This window comes from Chelonia mydas, chromosome 4, assembly GCF_015237465.2.
Source record: "Chelonia mydas isolate rCheMyd1 chromosome 4, rCheMyd1.pri.v2, whole genome shotgun sequence".
In the NCBI taxonomy this organism is placed as follows: Eukaryota; Metazoa; Chordata; order Testudines; family Cheloniidae; genus Chelonia; species Chelonia mydas.
The window spans coordinates 116,919,692-116,941,546 of NC_057852.1; the positions used below are offsets into that span (position 1 = coordinate 116,919,692).

Consider the following 21,855-nt stretch of genomic DNA (forward strand, 5'->3'; position numbering starts at 1 on the left):
GGGTATCTTTCTGCAACTTTATTTAAAAAATCCTTACTCTGGTAACAGCATGAGATACTCTGTTTCAAGCTCAGAATTCTTTTACTCCATGAATTGACTGCACAGTGGTTACAAAGAACAGGTATGTCTTATAGGTTATTTAATTGCACACCCATGGAGCCAGAATGGTCCCAGGGCCATCAATCAGGAGAATTCTTTATTCCTTTTATATTCTTCTTAATTATTGTTTATCCAGTGTTACATAGCCAATTAGTTTGGGCCCCATGTAGCATCTAAAATAGTTTAAAGAAAAATCAGGCTGTATGCAATAAAGGATTTCTAATACTCCTTGCTTAAGGGCTCCATTAAAAAAAATATAGGATTTCATTCTCTCCGAGTTAGAAGTGTTTTTCTTCAATTTAATGCAAAAAAGAAAAGCATGCATCATTTTATTTTGAGTCTGGGCAGATTTGTTGAACCTGTAGGTAAAGTTCTGTATGTAGTAACAATTTGCTGCATAAATAAAATAAAGTCTAGTGATTAATACATTTTGTTGAAGCTACCACTGTTTGGGGGCTTATTTTAATGTTACAAATAGTACTCTGTAAAGTAAATACAAACTGTTTCATGAAGATGTATGACAAGACCAGGGGGCAATATATATTGTTGTTCCATCTTTTCTATTTAAAGATCCACTGTTGAATTTACTCTCAGTAACTATTAAATCAGCTAACCAAGACTTCAATTACCTCTGTGGTCCTTCTACCTGCTAGAGAAATGCACAAACTTACAGTAGTTAGAGACCAAGGCTATCCTGCCCATCAGGTCACAAATCTATACTGCCTTGATTTCCACTGGGATTTATTACTGATACAATCAGCTGGGAACTTCTCAGTACAGTAAGAAATTCAAAGGTCCCTTTCCCAACAACTAATGAAAACAAGAACTGGCTTTACTTTCCTGGAATCTCGGATTTCATTCTAAATAGCTGACAAGAGCAGAATAAAAGTAGAGTTTGTATGTACGTTGCTTAGGATGTGGTATGAGGAAAAACACAAATACAGGGCTTTATCTTGCTCCATAATCACCATAATCTGAATAATTAATACAACCATTTTGTCCATGTCCATGACATTCATAGAAAAAACCTGTAAACCTTGGGGATAAAAACCACAGACCAAGATTTTAAAATCTTCAGTGGGAGCTGGGAGGAGCTCAGCACTTTTGAAATACAGGCTACTTATTTAGGTGCCTAAATATGAATTGAGGAGCCAAACTTTAAAATCTTGGCCATATTTGTGAAGCTTCCAATTACCAATACAATAGGGAACTAGTCATTAAAAAAAAAAAACAGAATGCAATATGACGGATAGCAGCAAACACTTAATTTAACCTTACAGAACAACAGCCTCAGTTTCTGGGGCATCAGATAAAGAATATACTGACAAGAGACTAGTTCCCAAGGATGAATGACAAAAAGGCTTCTTCCAGAAGTTAAACTGCTTTGTGGCACTTATAGAATTCTCCTGAGTTTCCTTCTGCTTCAGGCCTTATGTCAACAGCCAGATGGATTTGGGAAAGAACTCTCTCCCTACCCAATACACAGTATTGCACAATTGGCTCCATGCCCCATGGTGGGGGTTTTCACCTATCTCTGAGGCATAGGCCACAGCCAGAGGCAGGATACTAGATTAGATGCACTAGTGATCTCCTGCAGTATAACTGCTCCTACATATAGATGTTCCTAGGTGACACAGCAGGAAGGGTTCATAAATGTTGCTAACCTGCTACATTAACTAGATTTCAGGGAAACCAACCGGTAACCTTTTATCAAATGCATTTTGGTCCCTAAACTACTGAATGCATGAAAGTCAGCAATTGTATTGGTAATTTCAACACCTTTTTAAAAACATAGCCTGAATTTCAAAAGGTGCTGACTCCTGCAAGTCCTAATGAAATCAATGTAACCTGGGAATTTGCAGCATCTTTGAAAATTAAGTCACTTTCTTATTGAAAATTATCCATAAAAAATAAATATAATGCTAAACAAACTAACAGATCATTTTGGAAAGGCAGCTTTTCATGTGGCCAGGGTAAAGAAATTAGGACTATGGGGGTACAGGAGACAATAACTGAAGAAGACAGCCCTCAAGTGAGATAAAGATGTTTAGGGAGCGGTTGGTCTATGAACGCAGCATGGCATTCCAATGCAATGCTAAGCATCAGCAATGTAGCCACTTATCTTGATCAGCAACAAGACATTTGTTACTTTACTCCATTTAAAGGCTTGCAGTAGTCACACAGTAACAGTGGGGCAAGTAGAATTCATTTCTTACTGGTACGCTGCACTCATGGGATCGACACGAAAGGGGGCACCAGCTAAAGGGGGGGACATGACCTCCCCATGGGACCCCCATGTGACTCCTCCATGCCTCCCCCCCAGCCTTGGGCCCCCATTCTCTCCCTGTCCCCTCCCCATGATCCATCCCGCTTTTGGGGGGAGGGCTCATCTCCGGCACAGCAGGAGGACGACATTCTGAACCACAGGGCTCTCTGGAACCACAGCGGCTAAAGTAGCAGAACGTGGGGCCACTGGGTGACCACGTCAGCAGCTCCTCCAGTGTGGCTGTACCATGCCCAGCCCTGTCCGCTGGCGGGGCTGCTGTACAGACCCCAGACAGGAGATGCAGCTGCGTGGACAGGCTGGGGAGCGGGACTGGGGGGCGGTACAGCCGTGCCGGAGGAGCTGCTGGTGTGAGGTCGCCCAGCGGCCCCACGTTCTGCTCCTCCTGTGTCTTTCCAGTACGGAGTACCAGCTATAAATCTCTTACTGGTACGCTGGACCGGACCAGACCACCATACTTGCACCACTGCATAGAAAACAACATCACAAGTTCCTTCTGCTTGTAGTAAAAACACAAATCCCTGACAATATATCCATTGTTGGCCCAGAAGCAGACAAATAATGAAATATTATTCCCAGCACATCATGACACAGTTATTATTTTCCTAGAGCTGTATTGGCTTGCTTTTTCCCAAGATGAAATGTAGTTTTTCTAACATCTCTACAGTTTCCTTATCTCCCTAGATTCCTTTGTACGATTTCTCTGTCCTGAATGGTTTTCACAACTTCTTCCCATTTTGCATCTTCTGCATGTGGAAGGAATTGAAGGAATACTTGTTCTCATTGGACTTTCAGATGTGGGTTCAATACAGGGGTAACTGGGTGAAATTCTATGTTTTGTGTTATACAGCAGGCCAGAGCAGATGATCTAATGGTCCCTTCTGGCTTCAAAATCTATGAGAATGATGAACCTGCTGTACATATGCATAAACTGGGACCTTGAATACCTTTTGCTGTCATATGTGTACGTACAGCTCGAAGGCACGTAGCAAATATTTAAGGAGAAAAAGCCTCTGCCCCAAAGAGGTTGCAGTTTCTACAGAAAATGAGGAAAAGTATGTCTCTCAGTGATTAAGTGAGCCGTGATGGCTGGTATTTACTTTCTATTTCCACTTTTTTATATTTGGCTTGGTTTTTTGTTTTGTTCTTTCTTCCCCAAAACGTACCCACTATCACTATTGGTAGGGGGAAGGGAAGTATCACGGGCTCTTGTAGAAATTACCATTAGAATCTGGAAATCCTCCAACTGACAGCCATGGGCATTGGATCAGGCCCCTCGTCTCTGCTGGTTTCTATTGGCAACTCTTATTTTCATTTGGAGGATCAGTAACCTCAGAAAGCAATAGACCAATAGATGCCTTACACTGTTCCAAAACCTCGTTGTCCAGCTGAATTAATTGAAGTTTTTCAACTCAAATTCTACTAAGGGTGCTCCAATTTTGGATGTGTGCCAGACCCTAGGGAATAAGGTGGCTGGTAGGGCCTCAAGTTCTTTACTTCCTAATTATAGCCTTGACTTTTGCCTTGCCGACTGATACTTACTTATGCTTTGACAAAAAGAGAGTGTATGAGAGAGACATTGTGAGAGAGTGAAAGGGAGAAACAGAACAAATAAAAATCAAAATTAAGGCTCAAGATTCAGCCAGCAGCAGCTTTTCTGGCTGAATATCCCATGCTATAGTATGTCTTTAAATGCATGATAGAGTGGCACAGCCTGCCCTTGATTACAGCACTAAAGGAAGCATTAAAAATGGATTTTATGTATTTTCCAACAGCAGATGAGAAATTATTTTTATATAATAATTCCCAAACTAAAAGTATTTGTATGAGATAAATGATCATGTGAGGAAAGCGGGGCTTTATGACAATGCATTTGTCCATGGGAATAGAAATGCACTGCAAATAGTCTGTGCACAGTCATCATGTTTGGAGACTTTTATAGAAACTACCTTATCTCATTCCAAGGACACAAATTTGTCAGCACACCGCACCACAAAAATGTCAAGAGAATGCTGTGTATTAGCTTGCATCCAAAGGCATCCAAAAGCACTGCACTGAAGGAAACAAGCCTGGCAGTATTATAAGAGTGGGTATTCCTCAGCCTCGGGGCTCCATTACAGAACAATGTGTATGTATGTGTACTGTGTTAATGAAGTTTTCAGATGCAATTGTACCTACCACAAAGTAGATCATGCATTTGTGTGCAGTGCTATTTGGGGCTAACTATTTTTGTGCTTTTTTTGTATATTTCCAAAGTAAATTAATTCCCACAAGATACAGAGCCTAATGATGTGACCATCCATGATATGCTTCAAATGCTGGAATACATTAGATTATAAGAAGGGCCTATGGTGATTTGCTAATTAACTTACCCCTTTTGGGACATTAAAGAAGGAATTTTTTTATTAAAACAGGATAACCCTGGACTATATTGACCTGACTGAGAAATGAGTATTTTAGTCAAGATAAGTACATATAGGAACTGGGGCTGTTGTTACCATAGCAATGCCAGGGCAGCCTCTGGAGTGAAATAGCATGCTACCAGGAAATGAAAGGAGTTCAAGTGCTATGATCTGCATAGTTGTGTGAGCAATCCAAATACATGCTCATAAAGAATATTTAGTATGGTTAGATCATTCAGAGATTGCTACTGAAGTAAAGTAAGCCTTATCAGTATGCTTCCAGCAGTTCTATTTTCTTGTTCACCATATCCAAAATAATTTATCTAAAGGTTCAAGCTATAGGAAATACTGCTAAGCCATTTCAGACAGAACATTAACAAATGTAGCAATCTCTGCCTCAGTACTTTCTCAGTACAGAATATGTATAATTAAGGATGCAGTCTCTCTCTCTCTCTCTCTCTCTCTCATGCAGACAAACATGTTAAACCTCTTAGCAAAGAAAGAAGAAGATATACTAAATTCCTCTGAGGCATGACTTATTCTGCCCGCACCAAGGTATGGTTTGCAAACAGAGAGAAAGGTTTAAAGATGCCTTGCAATTATTTTATGGAAATGTATCAGCCAAAACGCAAAACTTACTCAGAACTTACTTGCCTGCCTTTCACCAAAATGAAAATAATGCTAATGAAAACAATTATATTTTACTTACTTGTCAAAAAATTACTTGTCTGAGGCAAGCATCCAAGTTGAATTTTGCAAGATTGGTTTAAAGTATTTTCCAAAATGAAAACAAGCCTAAGATCTACATTGGCTTATGATTCTATTTTCACAGAAATGAATAATTCTCACTGATTTGTAAAGCTGCTGAAATAATGGCGGCAAACCATTTTATTTTAATTTCAAATAAAATTCTACAAATCAAACCTTCCTACTTTCTTTTTAAAAAACTCATATCGGTGCTATGCTGATAGCCTTGATGGAATACCACTGCTTCTCCTGCTCTTTTATGCAGCCCATAAAGATGTTCAGATGAGTGTGAGTGTCCAGAAACTCTTCTGTTATATTTGTTGTTTGTGCCATTGTCACATCCAGCCTCTTGGGCAAACAGAATGTAGTTCATTATATGTAGCAGAGCTGCATCAGAGGGAAAGAGTAAGACATAGGCCTTGTCTACACTACAAAATTAGGTCGAATTTATAGAAGTTGGTTTTGTAGAAAGCGTTTTTATACAGTTGATTGTGTGTGTCCCCACACAAATGCTCTAAGTGCATGTAGTCGGCGGAGTGCGTCCACAGTACCGAGGCAACAGTCGACTTCCGGAGCATTGCACTGTGGGTAGCTATCCCTCAGTTCCCACAGTCTCTGCCACCCATTTGAATTCTGGGTAGAAATCCCAATTCCTGATGGGGCTAAAACATTGTCGCGGGTGGTTCTGGGTACATATCGTCAGGCCCCCCTTCCCTCCCTCCCTCCTTCCATGAAAGCAAGGGCAGACAATCGTTTTGCACCTTTTTTCTTGGGTTACCTGTGCAGACGCCACACCACGGCAAGCATGGAGCCCGCTCAGCTAACGGTCACCGTATGTCTCCTGGGTGCTGGCAGACGCGGTACTGCATTGCTACACAGCAGCAGCTCATTGCCTTTTGTCAGCAGACAATGCAGTATGACTGGTAGCCATTGTCGATGTAGTCCAGGGTGCTCTTTTAACCGACCTTGATGAGGTCAAGGGCGCCTGAGCAAACATGGGAGTGACTCAGCCAGGTCATTACCCTTTTACTCTTTTAAGTTTCGTCTCATGGCGATTCAGTCCTGCCGGCAGTCCTACTGCACTGTCTTTTAATGAGCAGCCAGCAGAAGACGCTGGCCAGCAGTCATACTGCACCATCTTCTGCCGAGCACCCAGGAGATGACGATGGCTAGCAGTCGTACTGCACAGTCTGCTGCCAGCAAGATGTATAAAGATAGATGAAGTGGATCAAAACATGCAATAGACCAGATTTGTTTTGTATTCATTTTCTCCTCCCTTCCTCCCTCCCCCCATGAAATCAACGGCCTGCTAAACCCAGTTTTGAGTTCTATCCTTGAGGTTTTGAGTTCTATCCTTGAGGGGGCCATTCTGTTTCTCACAAAGCCACCCCTTTGTTGATTTTAATTCCCTGTAAGCCATGTTGTCGGTCACCCCTCCCTCCGTCAGAGCAACGGCAAACAATCGTTTCGCGTCCTTTTCCCTGGATTGCCCGAGCAGGAGCAGACGCCATAGCACAGCAAGCATGGAGCCCGTTCAGCTCACCACAGCAGTTATGACCATTGTAAACAAACACCTTGCTCATTATCGTGCAGTTTATGCAGAACCAGCACCTGAAAAACCAGACGAGGAGGCGACGGAAGCATTGTGATGAGGACATGAACACACTTTTCTCTAAAACCGCGTTCCCCCACAATTTGGAGATCATGGTGTTAATGGGGTACGCTCATGCCGTGGAACGCCGATTCTGGGCCCGGGGAAACAAGCACAGAGTGGTGGGACCGCATAGCATTGCAGGTCTGGGATGATTCCCAGTGGCTTCGAAACTTTCGCATGCGGAAGGGCACTTTCATGGAACATTGTGACTTGCTTTCCCCTGCCCTGAAGTGCAAGAACACCAAGATGAGAGCAGCCCTCACAGTTCACAAGCAAGTGGCAATAGCCCTGTGGAAGCTTGCAATGCCAGACAGCTACCAGTCAGTCGGTAATCAATCTGGAGTGGGCAAATCTACTGTGGGGGTTGCTGTGATGCAAGTAGCCAACGCAATCATTGAGCTGCTGCTATCAAAGGTAGTGACTCTGGGAAATGTGCAGGTCATACTAGATGGCTTTGCTGCAATGGGATTCCCTAACTGTGGTGGGGCTATAGACGGAACACCTATCTTGGAACCGGACCATCAGGGCAGCCAGTACATAAACTGCAAGGGCTACTTTTCAATGGTGCTGCAAGCACTGGTGGATCACAAGGGATGTTTCACCAACATCAACCTGGGATGGCCGGGAAAGGTACATGACGCTCGCGTCTTCAGGAACTCTGGTCTGTTTAAATGGCTGCAGGAAGGGATTTACTTCCCAGACCAGAAAATAACTGTTGGGGATGTTGAAATGCCTACAGTTATCCTTGGGGACCCAGCGTACCCCTTAATGCTCATGAAGCCATACACAGGCATCCTGGGCAGTAGTAAGGAGCTGTTCAACTATAGGCTGAGCAAGTGCAGAATGGTGGTAGAGTGTGCATTTGGATGTTTAAAGGGTCACTGATGCAGTTTAATGACTCGCTTAGACCTCAGCGAAACCAATATTCCCATTGTTATTGCTGCTTGCTGTGCGCTCCACAATCTCTGTGAGAGTAAGGGGGAGATGTTTATGGTGGGGTGGGAGGTTGATGCAAATTGCCTGGCCGCTGAATATGTGCAGCCAGACACCAGGGCGGTTAGAAGAGCAGAGCAGGAAGCGCTCCACATCAGAGAAGCTTTGAAAACCAGTTTCATGACTGGCCAGGACACTTCTGTTTGTTTCTCCTTGATGAAAACCTGCCCCCTTGGTTGCCTCTAGGCCAGGGTATTATGTGACACTTCTGTTTGTTTCTCCTTGAAGAAAACCCACCTCCTTGGTTGCCTCATTCCCTGTAAGCCACCCGCCCTCCCCCCTTTGATCACAGCTTGCTTGCAAAGGAAATAAAGTCACTATCGTTTAAAAAACATGTATTCTTTATTAATTGATTATAAAAATAGGGAGAGAACTCACAAGGTAGCCCGGGTGGGGTGTGGGAGGAGGTGAGGAGGGAAGGAAAAGGCCACTTTAAAACTTGTTGAATGACAGCCTTCTGTTGCTTGGGCGGTCCTCTGGGGTGGAGTGGTTGGGTGCCCGGAGCCTCCCCCCCCGCGTTCTTGGGCATCTGGGTGAGGAGGCTATGGAACTTGGGGAGGAGGGAGGGTGGTTAAGCAGGGGCTGCAGCGGCAGTCTGTGATCCTGCTGCCGTTCATGAGCCTCCACCAGACACCGGAGCATGTCCATTTGATCCCGCAATAGCCCCAATGTTGCCTCATGCCTCCTCTGATCTTCCTGCCGCCATCTCTCCTCATGTTCATCGGCCACTTTCCTGTACTCTGCTATTGTGTCCCTCCACACATTCTGCTGAGCTCTGTAGGTGCTGGACGACTGCATGAGCTCAGAGAACATGTCATCGTGCATGCGTTTTTTCCGCCGCCTTATCTGAGATAGTCTTTGGGACGGAGGAGGGAGGCTTGAAACATTTGCAGCTGCTGGGGGAAAAAAAAGGAAGGGAAGATACATTTTACAGAACAATGGCTATACTCTTTCACGGTGAACACCACTATTCACATTACATAGCACATGTGATTTTGGTCACATTTTGCATCTTATATTGAGTGTCTGCGACTTTGGTGTTAGAGATCACACACACAGTGCCAGGCAACAGAATTTGGCTTGCAGTTGGCCATGGTAAGCCATAGTCTTTCGGCTTCTGCAACCTTCATAACAGCAGCGCCCTCCTCTCCCATAGCAAGCAAAGCCCGTTGAGTTGGCCATTTAGTGCTGCGGTTTTCCAGTTAATGTGCAGCAGCAACCAAACTAACCCCCTTCCCCCATCCAGTTATCTGGGATGATCGCTTTACTCCTCCCCCAACCACCTGGCTGGTATCAGGGAAGATCCCTGCTAGCCAAACGTGAACAGCCCAGCGCCAATGCCCCCCTCCACGTGGCTAACTGCAGGGAGGATTTCTTTTCAGCCACAGGCAAACAGCCCAGTAGGAACGGACACCTCTGAATGTCCCCTTAATTAAATTCCCCTATTTCAACCAGGTTACCATGAATGATATCACTCTCCTCAGGATAACACAGAGAGATAAAGAACGGATGTTGCTTGAATGCCAGCAAACACCGGGACCATACGCTGCCAGGCTTTGTCATGCAATGATACCAGATTACTTGCTACTAGCATGGCGTGGTAAAGTGTCCTACCATGGAGGACGGAATAAGGCTGCTCTTCCCAGAAACCTTTGGAGATGTCACTGAAGGATTTCCGCTCCATCCCCAGACACGCTAACAGACTTTTCCAATAACAATACTGGCACGAATGTATCCCAAGTCCTCAGGGCTACTTAATCATTAAAAAACACTTGCTTTTATAACATGTATTATATTTAAAAAGGTACACTCACCAGAGGTCCCTTCTCCGGCTTCATTGGGTTGGGAGGGTATTTCAATGAGGGTGATAAAAAGATCCTGGCTGTCGGGGAGAACTGTGTGCTGTGTGCTCTCCCCAAGCTTGTCCTCCTCCTCCTCATCTTCCCCATCTGCAAAGTCATCAGGCATGGCGGAGAGTACCCCATCATCGGAGTCCACGGACAGGGGTGGGGATTGGTGGCAGCCCCCCCTAGAATTGCATGCAGCTGAGTGTAGAAGCAGCATGTCTGGGGCTCTGTCCCAGAGTGTCCGTTTGATTCTTTGGTTTTCTAGTACACTTGTCTGAGCTCCTTAAGTATCACGCGGCACTGTGTTGCGTCCCTGATGTAGCCTCCGTCCCTCATGGCCTCTGAGATTTTTTGAAATGTTTTGGCATTTCTTCTTTTGGAACGTGGTTTTGATAGCACGGATTCCTCTCCCCATCCAGTGATCAGATCCAATACCTCCCATTCGGTTCATGCTGGAGCTCTTTTTTGATTCTGGGACTGCATGGTCACCTGTGCTGATGAGCTCACCTGGCCAAACAGGAAATGAGATTCAAAAGTTCCCAGGGCTTTTCCTGTACATTGGTCAGTGCATCCGAGTTCAGAGTGCTGTACAGAGTGGTCACAATGGTGCACGGTGGGATAGCTCCCAGACGCCAATATCTTCAAATTGCGTCCACACTAACCCTAATTCCAAACGGCGATGTCGATTTCGGTGCTAATCCCCTCATTGGCGAGGAGTACAGAAATCGGTTTTAAGAGCCCTTTATATCGAAAAAATGGCTTCGTTGTGTGGACGGGTGCAGGGTTAATTCGGATTTAACACTGCTAAATCCGACATAAACTCGTAGTGTAGACCAGGCCAAAGATGTATCGCTGCCAGATCATTTATTAACAAATGCCATTTCAGGCTAATATATATTCAATTCATTAATTTGATGTAATTGGGCCCTGTGTACATCATGAATTTGATGTGCTCAGGCCACCATATTTTGCTTTGTGTTCATTCACGTTCCATCTAGCAAAAAGGTGGGAAACAAACCAATATCTTTAAAATTGTTTGACTTTACTGACTTTAAAAGAGTCTTCTGATGTGCATAGCAGGCGGCATTGAGCCCAGTGGTATTAATTTATAATTTAAACTTTATGCTTGGCAGAATTTCTTCTCTTAATGTGCCTGGTCCTAAACAACACCTCATGCTTTACCAAGACACAATCCACCTGAAAAACCAGACAGTTTTATACCAGAGATGACTGTTTTCTGCAGAATGGAAAGGCAGGCAGAATGACATCTAGTTATTGGTTCCTTACTCCTTAATGTGCCAGACCGAAATCTCATGGAGACAGGTGCACCTGCACAAATGCATATGCAGGCTGGGTAACTGTATGGACAAAAAATATTCTCTCTACAGACTGACGCAGATCTAAAGCCACCTCTTCCAGTTGTCTTATCCTTCTTTTACCACCATGATGGGGGTCATCTACAGCTAATTCAACTTCATTATGTAACTCCTACCCTAAAAGGTACTTCAGAGCAGCCCCGCTCCGAGGCTGAACCAACCAGCTCCCCTTCATGAATATTCCCATCCAACCACTGTCCAGCTGCAGGAGTCAATCCACTATCTGCTGGGACTGTACACTTAAGCTTCTTCCCCTTTCCATTTGCCAGAGTCTCTTCAGTCCCTTTAATCTATTCCCAGCCCAACCACTGCCTAATGTCTCTCACTACCTGTACTCATGCCAGCCTGTCTCCAAGTTGCAAGACCCCTCCCACTGCAACCCATACAAACAACAGTCCCAAACCATCCTGCCTCCCACATGCAGGAACTTTTCCATACCCCAACTACTTCTTAGAAATGTACTCGGTTCCCCCCACCCCACAAACCGAGTACACCTGGAAACTGGAGGCTCTATCAGGGAATCGTTTCGTGTTGTAAGGATTAAATCAATGGTTCAACTAAAAACTCTAAGAACATCATCAATTATCTGTAAATATTTTGCTGTGAGAGTTTGTGGATGCATGTAAAACAGCTCTCACAGCAGTAAGTGAATACAGAGGAATAGCAATGCTAAACTCCTGAATGATGGTATTAAATCTCAAACAGCCTTGCTTTCAAACTGTTCTGTCTCTGAGACATGCAGGAAGTTATGTCGTAAGAACAGTCTGTCTTTCAGCTTTTTCTGACCATTCAGGCACCCCCACAAATACACACACACACACCCCATGGATTTTATGATGTATCTTTGGAGGGCCAAGCATTTTTGAAAACTGAAACCAAGTTGTTTTTTATAATGAGGGCAGCTGTACTGAGATTTAATGATGCTGAAATCTAAAATAAGGTGGTCTCTCTTAGGCAATTCACTTAACATTTCTGCCTCACTTAACCTATCTCTAAAAAGGGGGTAAAATACTTTTTTCCTTTCTCTTAGGCTGTTGTGAGGATATGTATAAAGGATCTGTAGATAAAGCTGTACATACATGTGAAATATTATCTGGGACCATACTCGGACCATGTAAGTTCTGATTATATCACTACTTTCATTGTAACGCTTCTATTTTCAGGGATTTACAGATATCTTGGATTTAGAAATTCACTCGGGGCTGATATTTAGTCTTCACACTTTTAGCATGGGAAATTGCCTGAAAAAAAACAATCTGGACATATTTAAATATAATTAACATTTAGGTTATTTTAAAAGTTAACCAAGACATTTGTGTTGGAATTCTGTATCCTTTACACCAGACTTGATGTAACACAAAGGACTGCCATTAGCAATGCAGTTAATGTCTTTCCTACATATTTTTGATTATGCAGAGTAACTGTCCTGAATACTCTACATAAGAACACCAACACCGCTATACTGGATCAGACCAGTGCTCCATAACCCTGGATCCTGCCTCTGACAGTGGCCAGAAACAGATACTTCAAAGGAAGGTGGAAAGAAGAAACCACATAACTGGAAATTATGGAATAACCAGGGGTTAGAATAAGGGGGAGCAGAGGACAGCTCTCCTGCAGATGCCTCCACAGGGTTTTAATGGGAAGAGGGCATGCAGCAGGGGACCCAGCTATGCTCTGTGGCAATGTCCTCTGCAGAGCCCCCATTTCCAAATGGAACCCAGGATCGAGTTAATAGAGCTAGGAGTAGCCACACAGGGACACAGCTAATGGCAGTCTAGGTCCTGAAGGAGACAGGAGGAGAAGGAAACCCCTGATAAGTCCCTGGGATTCAGTGCCCCAAACTCTTGTCCCCTTTAGAGGACTATTTCCAGGAAGTTCCTGCTCCTTTGTCCTCTCACAAGTACAGCCATGAGAGGAAGGCAGAGGGACTAGTGGCAAAGCTCAAATTTTCCCAAACTTGAGGGAAAGATTGTAGGGGCTTGGTGCTGGGCTGGCTTAGGTTTATATCCAGTACTTTCTAGTCACTCCTATTTGTCTGGTAGAAAGCAAGGACCAAATTCATCCATGATGTAACCACAATACCTTCAAAGGGAAATGTTACATGCTCAGCAACTCTGAACAATCAGGCCCCTTTTATTTAAGTGCCTAAATATGGATTTAGATGCCTTATTTTAAGTAACCAAGTCTGGAAATTTTGGCTCAGATCCTCAAAGGTATTTAGGCTTCTACCTTCCACTGAAATGGGCCTCTCTCCCTAGTTCTACTGGACCTGAGCTAACTCTCATTAAAGCGGTTGTAAATATGTTAATTGATTTTAATGGTATATGAATTAAACCCTTAGTAAACATATAACCATATAATAAAGACGCCAGACAATCTGGCACAATTTGACTATCTCTGGATTGATGCATGGAGGCAGAGTCATGTGGGGAAGTATGCACAGAAATTGTCAACACAATGCTAGGCTCCAGGCAGTGCAATCAGTCTCTCATTCTCCCGAGCGATGGAAATTAACCTACCAACCAGAGAACAATAGAAAAGACTTTAAAAAGAAAATTGAATGAAAAATGTTTGAATAATAGAGAAGCTGTGACAGAAACTGACAGATGCCAGATAATTCCATTGGATTCTATATCCTGGCTTCTGTCATCTAGTGTCACAGCCTTAATGATATTTAACCCTGGTTTTGTATTCAAACACAATTATTGCAGGGGATGGGATGCATGGGTTCCCTATTCTTTTATTGGGGATTTGTAATAACAGACTGCATTATAATTTTGTGATGCGATGCCAACACTTCAGCAAGGGCTTTCCATCAACATTTTCCCTTTTTGCTTGTAATAAACAAAATGCAGTAGAAGTGCATGTATTGCACAGAGGAGGGCCGGTGGACAGGGGAATTATTTTTTCCATTTAAACAAAAATGTACTCTCATAACCACAATAAAAGAGGGAGGTGGCAATACTTGGAAATCAAATTCGGATGGAGCTGCACTTTGCTTATATTTTTCCTGCAACACACTCTTTGAGTAGGTTGGTTTTTCAGGATACAATTCAGCGTGCCTAATCTGAAGAGGGTCTGGGGGATGAAGGCCTAAATGGGAGTTGGAGATATCTTCTCTGGGGGCATTTTATATTGCACCTGCCATTTGGTGCAATCTGGTCCATTCCAAAACAAAAACAAACCAAAAAAATAAGGACCTTCTCTAAAGCACACTGAAGCTAATGGGAGTCTATCCACTGACTTTAGATTAGGCCCCACAGATGATTTAGTATGAAGAGAGAGGGTGTAATTCCATCAAAGAACAAGGAAATCATCCCAAACTTCCCTTTGTTGGTAGAAATGTAACTCCTCACAGAGATCCTCTGCTGACAGATCATTGCCTTCACTTCCAATTCTCACAGACTTATATAAACACCCACAGAAATAGCATTTCACCTGCATTAATACTTTAAAAAATTGTAAAAAATCGCTAATGTAATGCCAATATTTTAGAAAGACTCTAGAGGTGATCCTGGGAATTACAGACTGGTAAGTCAAATGTCAGTACCGGGCAAATTAGTTGAAACAATAGTAAAGAACAAAATTGTCAGACACATAGAAGAACATAAATTGTTGGGCAAAAGTCAACATGGTTTCTGTAAAGGGAGATCATTTCTTACTAATCTATTTGAGTTCTTTGAGGGGGTCAACAAACATGTGGACAAGGGGGATCCAGTGGACATAGTGTACTTAGATTTCCAGAAAGCCTTTGACAAGGTTCCTCACCAAAAGCTCTTATGTAAATTGTCATGGGATAAAAGGGAAGATCCTTTCATGGACTGAGAACTGGTTAAAAGACAGGGATCAAAGGGTAGGAATAAATGGTAAATTCTCAGAATGGAGAGGGGTAACTAGTGGTGTTCCCCAAGGGTCAATCCTAGGACCAATCCTATTCAACTTATTCATAAATGATCTGGAGAAAGTGAGGTGGCAAAGTTTGCAGACGATACTCAACTGCTCAAGATAATTAAGACCAAAGCAGACTGTGAAGAACTTCAAAAAGATCTCACAAAACTAAGTGACTGGGCAACAAAATGGCAAATGAAATTTAATGTGGATAAATGTAAAGTAATGCACATTGGAAAAAATAACCCCAACTATACATACAGTATGATGGGGGCTAATTTAGCTACAGCTAATCAGGAAAGAGATCTTGGAGTCATCGTGGATAGTTCTGTGAAGACGTCCATGCAGTGTGCAGCAGCACTCAAAAAAGCAAACGGGATGTTAGGAATCATTAAAAAAGGGATAGAGAATAAGACGGAGAATATCTTATTGCCGTTATATAAATCCATGGTACGCCCACATCTTGAATACTGCGTACAGATGTGGTCCCCTCATCTCAAAAAAGATATACTGGCATTAGAAAAGGTTCTGAAAAGGGCAAATAAAATGATTAGGGGTTTGGAATGGGTCCCACATGAGGAGAGACTAAAGAGGCTAGGACTTTTCAGCTTGGAAAAGAGGACACTAAGGGAGGATATGATAGAGGTATATAAAAACATGAGTGGTGTGGAGAAAGTGAATAAGGAAAAGTTATTTACTTGTTCCCATAATATAAGAACTAGAGTTCACCAGATTAAATTAATGGGCAGCAGGTTTAAAACAAATAAAAGGAAGTTCTTCTTCACACAGCGCACAGTGAACCTGGGGAACTCCTTGGCTGAGGAGGTTTTGAAGGCTAGGACTATAACAGGGTTTAAAAGAGAACTGGATAAATTCATGGAGGCTCAGTCCATTAATGGCTATTAACCAGGATGGGTAAGGAATGGTGTCCCTAGCCTCTGTTTGTCAGAGGGTGGAGATGGATGGCAGGAAAGAGATCACTGATCATTACCTGTTAGGTTCACTCCCTCTGGGGCACCTGGCATTGGCCACTGTCAGTTACTGTCGGTAGACAGGATAATGGGCTGGATGGACCTTTGGTCTGGCCCAGTATGGCCTTTCTTATGTTCTTAATTATAAGAATGCAGTAATGCAGGACAGGCTGACCCAGCATTCTGTCCTGACCTCAAAGTAGTTTGTGCCTCCCCTTAATGGTCCTTTTACACTCCACACAATACAGACACTTTAGTCTGGGCTACATTTCCCTCTCCAGGAAAATGTCAACCTTTCCTCTCTACATCATCTTCCTCCAGGCTGATTTCCCCTTCCCACTCTGCTGTACTGCAGGTGGTGCCCTGTCAGATGGTTAGAATACCCCATAATGCACAGCACTGTGCCAGCACTACAGATAGATGCAGCTGCTGGTGAAAACTGGGAGGAAGGGGTCTGTGACACAGGCAGGCCAGGCATGTCACAGAGAGACCTGGTATGACCATCTCTCATTCAGTGTTTCTCATAGGGGTCAGCATGCAGAAGTAAAGACTGTCAATTCTGAAAACCCTTTTCACGCACTAAGGAGCAACTCAGAATAAAAAGTCTGTGGGAGATGGGGGAATAAGGTAGCCTAGTCAGATGATGAGTGATCATTCAGACTGTCAGTAACTAGACACTAATCAACTTGGAGGTTGGTAATTATCTATCAAAATACCCTGGTGATTTGAACTGGTAACCAACTTTACCGCCTAAAATAATGTAAAATTATGTATTTATCTGTTACAAATACTCCCAGAGACTGTGATGGGGGATGCATTTTTAAAATAAAAATGAATGTTAAAATATGCATTTCATTTTAAAATAGATTTTTAAAAAGCCCTCTGAGTGTGAATAACAGTGGAACAAACAATCATAATAAAGGATACTGAAACTCCGGTCCGTGATTGCTAGGTGCCAGAGATTAATCCTGAGATCATCAGCTGACATGTATGTCTCACAGTCGCTGTTGACAGAAATTGAGTTGACATGATAGGTGTGACCATTAGCAAAGATTCTTCTGGGGGTGACTTCTACCATCAAATCCATAGGTTTCAATACAGGCACCTACAAAAATATTAAATATTAATTTTTAAAGTAATTTCTGTGTATATGTTGAGAACTCAGCATAGTGCAGGGAATGAAATATAACCCCATTTTTAATAATTTACTGTATTTCTTTCACTGCTTTATGCCTCATCAAAAACTGTCAAGTGACAAAAAGGCTATAATTTTTCTGATCCATAATAAATTAAGTCTTTGAAAACAAATGCTAGATATGCATAGACCTGCTTACATATATTATTATCGTTTTTTATTGTATTATCATAGCACCCAGCAGCCTAATCATGGACCAGAAACCCACTGTGCTAGGCCCTGTACAAACACAGAACAAAGATGGTCCCTGCCTCAAAGAGTTTACAATTTGACTAGCTAGAATAAATTGATGGTAATTTTTTTTACACGCTTTTCATGGAGGTTACTACACTATAAAATATTTACTGCTGAGAGAAATCAGGGATTCAAGACAATACTTTAGGACCTAAAGCTCCAATCCAGCAAATAGGACTACTCACATGAGTAAAGTTATGCATGTGCTTAAATCTTTTGCAGAAGTAGGGCCCAAGAGCATATACTTTATCAGTGAGAGAATCAACTGGACATTGGACAAAGAATTCTCACAGAGCCCAGTAGCTCACCTGTAGTGATGTTACAGTAGACAGATCTTTAAGTTTCCCTTCTTCATCTTTTAAGTTGTATCCCTCTGGTCTCTTATCTCGTTCAGTAACTTTCCATAATTTGATAGTTTTATCTTTTAAAAAAAGAAACCAGAGTTGCTATTAGCCAGGAGACTTTGAACTCTGTTACTCACCTTTAAGATAAGAAACATTACCAAAACAGAGCACTTACCTAAACTCAATTTCGCAACTCAGACCCACTTTTCTAACTGCAAAACTGCTGACTCATGAAAGGTTTACTGAATCTACAAGTGACTCATCCTGTTTTTGCCTGCTAACAAAGTGAGCAGAAACTGCTCTCATAGCTCTGCTCCACACTTAATAGGGGGAGTGAACCTAAACTGCTCACTGTGGAATGCACACACTTGAGAACCCATGTCCCTCCCCCATGAAAGGTACACAGCCGTGCAGCTTGGTCCAGTTTGCTGGAATATTCAGAAGCAATGCCATAGGAGTATTCGGTGGATGGGTTGTCTAGCTGATGAACGGCCTGCTGCAAGAATAGGCAGAAACTTATTATTATTAACCTTATTAACCTCACAGGCTCATGCAGAGAAAAGACCAGGGAAGGACAGAGGCTATATTTAGGAGTTCCCCCTCTCCAAGAGGGGGGCACGGACAGAAGAACAGCAGCAGGGAGATACAGAGAGAAAATTCTAAAGGAGAGGTATCACACTGGGATGGGTATGAGGCAGAGGAGTGGGGAGGAAAAAGGACACTAATGTTCTGGGAGTTGATAACCATTTCAAACCCTTCCTCTGAATGCACTGGCTGGGTGTGCATGACTTATGCTGTTCTCTAGTGGCTGGCTCCTACATAGGCTATGGGACCTACCGCTTATGTCAGCTGAGGAACAATCCCTTCAGTTCAAGTGGTAGAGGCCTGTACTTTTTTTTTGAAGCTGCGGGATCATGGCTCTGATCTGAGCTTCCAATGTGTGTGATCTAATAGTAATAGTGTCTGTTGCAGTGCCCAAATCCATTGCACCCCTACAAAGAGTACTGCTGGCGTGACAAAACATGCCAGGACGAGTATGGCAGTGTTAAAAAGAGGCAAAATCAACAACAACAAGACAGACTTTAAAGGGCATTGCCCACTCATGTAGACTGCACCACTGTTACACACAGTCCCTAAAAAGAATACAATCTGATAGGAAAAAAAGTGGTCACATTTCATTTCTGTAGTGTGTTTAACTTTGCTTTAAAATCAATTAACCTACCTCTCCCAGAAAAGAAAACGAACTGCATTATAGCTATGATGTAACTTACATAAAAGTTTTGATTCACCCATTAACCCTCATGCAACAAAAATCCTAACATTGAACAGTTACAGTCTATGACTTTAGTTATATCAACCTATATTTGAGCAGCTGTACCTAGTTAACATCAAATATATGTTGCAATTGCAACACTTTGTGTTTCCTTTTGGCAAGTTAGTTTTCTTTGTGGCTTGTAGTCAGATTTCTTATGAAGTGTGTACAGTTCAATGAAAATTCCTATCTAACTACCATGCTATTCATAATTTTTTAAAAATGTAATGATGCAATCAATCCAACTTTCACTTTTCACTATTAAAGCCAATACACACCATTAGAAGAAACAACATTAGATGCATCTCTTTCATGGTAGGATTTGACCTCTATTGATTAGCACATCAATTTTTGCAGGAAAACTTGCTTGTTTAATGGTTAAATAGATCGTATTTGCTGATTGTCTTCTCCATGTGTATGCCCTCTGGACTCGCAATATCCTTAAATATTCAAAGAGTCAACATGCTTTGAAAAGGGACTGTAGAAATGGCATTGTGAGGTTCCATATTCATTCAGTCTCAGGAGTGTTGTGAAGTTTAAATTAATTAGTGTCTGGAAAGCAATTTGAAATCCTCAGATGAAAGGCTTTGTATAGGCCAAATTCTGAGCTATTTGATGTAACTCAGTCAGAAATTGGCCCCCATAGTGCAAAGAATGATCAATGAAACACAATGATTTGTTATTATAATATCTAATTAGCTCAGTTTACAAGTCAAACTTCAATTTTGCTGACTGCAAACACTGCTAGGCCACACTGGGACTGAAAGTCACAGTGGGGTCCTTCTGTCTCCATTAATAAAGATGCTGCAATCAGAACTTAGCTGATGATTTTGCTGTGATGTGTGAACTGGAAAGAATCCAACTCCCTCTCCCATAGCTGTGTAGCCCCTGCAGGGTTTGCTGTACTGAAAATTGGTTTCTGTTAGAAGCAAACGTGATGTGAAGACATGTGGGACCAAATTCAGACCTCAGATCCATGGGTGTGTCTTCCATTTAATTCAGTGGGAGCTACACATCTGTATCTGTGGGTAGAATTTGCTCTGTGGGAGAAGATCTGCTGCATAATTAGATGCTATTTTTACACACTCACTTTTCTGACCATGCTTTAGATTCTAAACATAATTTTCTAGATCTGCTTTATTTTAATTTTGCATCCAAGTACTGGATTCAGAAAAAAATGTCTGAACAATAACCAATTGCTGTTGATCTAAGGTATTTACATGTCCCCCACTTCTGAAGTACCCGAACACCTCAGAATCATAAATGTATCTTCGCAACTCTTCTGTGAGGTAGGGAATAACATGGTCAAAGTCACACAGGAGTGGCAGAGTAGGGAACTGAAGCCAGGTCTCCTGAATTCTAGGCTGCTGCCCTACCGACTAAACCATCCTCTACAAATACCATGGGCTCAGTCCTCAGTGACGCCAGTGCCAAGCAATGAGAAACTGCCCTAAAGGGGCAGCGAAGGATTCCCCCAATACAGAGGTATCTTTGAGTGTCCAAACCACGCATATTCAGGACTATGCCACCTGTAGTCCCCCCACTCTCCTCTTCACAGGAGGCATGTCAGGGTTGTGCCTGAGCTGGGAAGGGGCAGAGCAGAGCACATAATATTTTGCCGAATCTTTGGCTGGCTGAGTGTCTGGCTGCAACCAGGGTAACTTAGGGCAGCCCTGAGACAGCTCATTTCAAAACCCACCAGCAAGCCCACGATCAGGGAAGCAGGAAGGTGACTTAGAGTTTGTACTAAGTTTAAACTCGGTAGAACTGAGGACTGAGCCCCAAGTATTTCCCGAGGTTTCTAAAAAAATACTTCAGAATGGAAGTAACAGGGTTTGCTTTCCAAAACGGAGAATCAACTTCTGCCTATATTAAAATAGGATTCTTTTGTTAAACTTGTTTGAATAAGGAACGATATTTGAGACTAGGGAGATGTACAGAAATGAACTTTCAAATGACATGTTTCTTTTGTGAATGATAAATTTAGCCCTTACTGTAGCTAGTTTTTAAAGATCTGTTTCATGTCAGCTGCCAAAAGGAAAAGAGATAGTAAAACCATTCCACATGCATAAAGAGATGTGACACATTTAGGGTGACCAGATGTCCTGATATAATCAGGACCATCCCGATATTAGGGACTTTGTCTTATATACACAATTATATCTCCCTGCAAAAAAAAAAAAAAAAAGTCCCAATTTTTCACACTTGCTATGGGGGGGGGATAGCTCAGTGGTTTGAGCATTGGCCTGCTAAACCCAGGGTTGTGAGTTCAATCCTTGAGGGAGCCATTTAGGGATCTGGGGCAAAAATTGGGGATTGGTCCTGCTTTGAGCAGGGGGTTGGACTAGATGACCTCCTGAGGTCCCTTCCAACCCTGATATTCTATGATTCTACGGTATATTCTGCTTTTGGATGCATCAATGCAGCTCCCATTGGCCCTTAATAATTAATATAATACCAAGAATTGTGTATTATGTCAGGGTACAAAAAGAAAGGTTTATGTATT

General features: G+C 42.6%; 1 protein-coding gene across 6 annotated transcripts in view; it reads right to left on the reverse strand.

Annotated features, from left to right (window-relative positions):
• PPP2R2C (protein phosphatase 2 regulatory subunit Bgamma) overlaps positions 1-21,855 on the reverse strand; it is a 292,251-nt gene that overhangs the window by 66,062 nt on the left and 204,334 nt on the right. For all 6 annotated transcript variants that reach the window (XM_037898107.2, XM_043544684.1, XM_037898109.2 and 3 more), the window contains 2 exons: positions 18,002-18,114; positions 17,192-17,369 (listed from right to left, as the gene is read on the reverse strand). In XM_037898107.2, the coding sequence (XP_037754035.2) occupies positions 17,192-17,369; positions 18,002-18,114 (291 nt within the window). The remainder of the gene's footprint in view (positions 1-17,191; positions 17,370-18,001; positions 18,115-21,855) is intronic.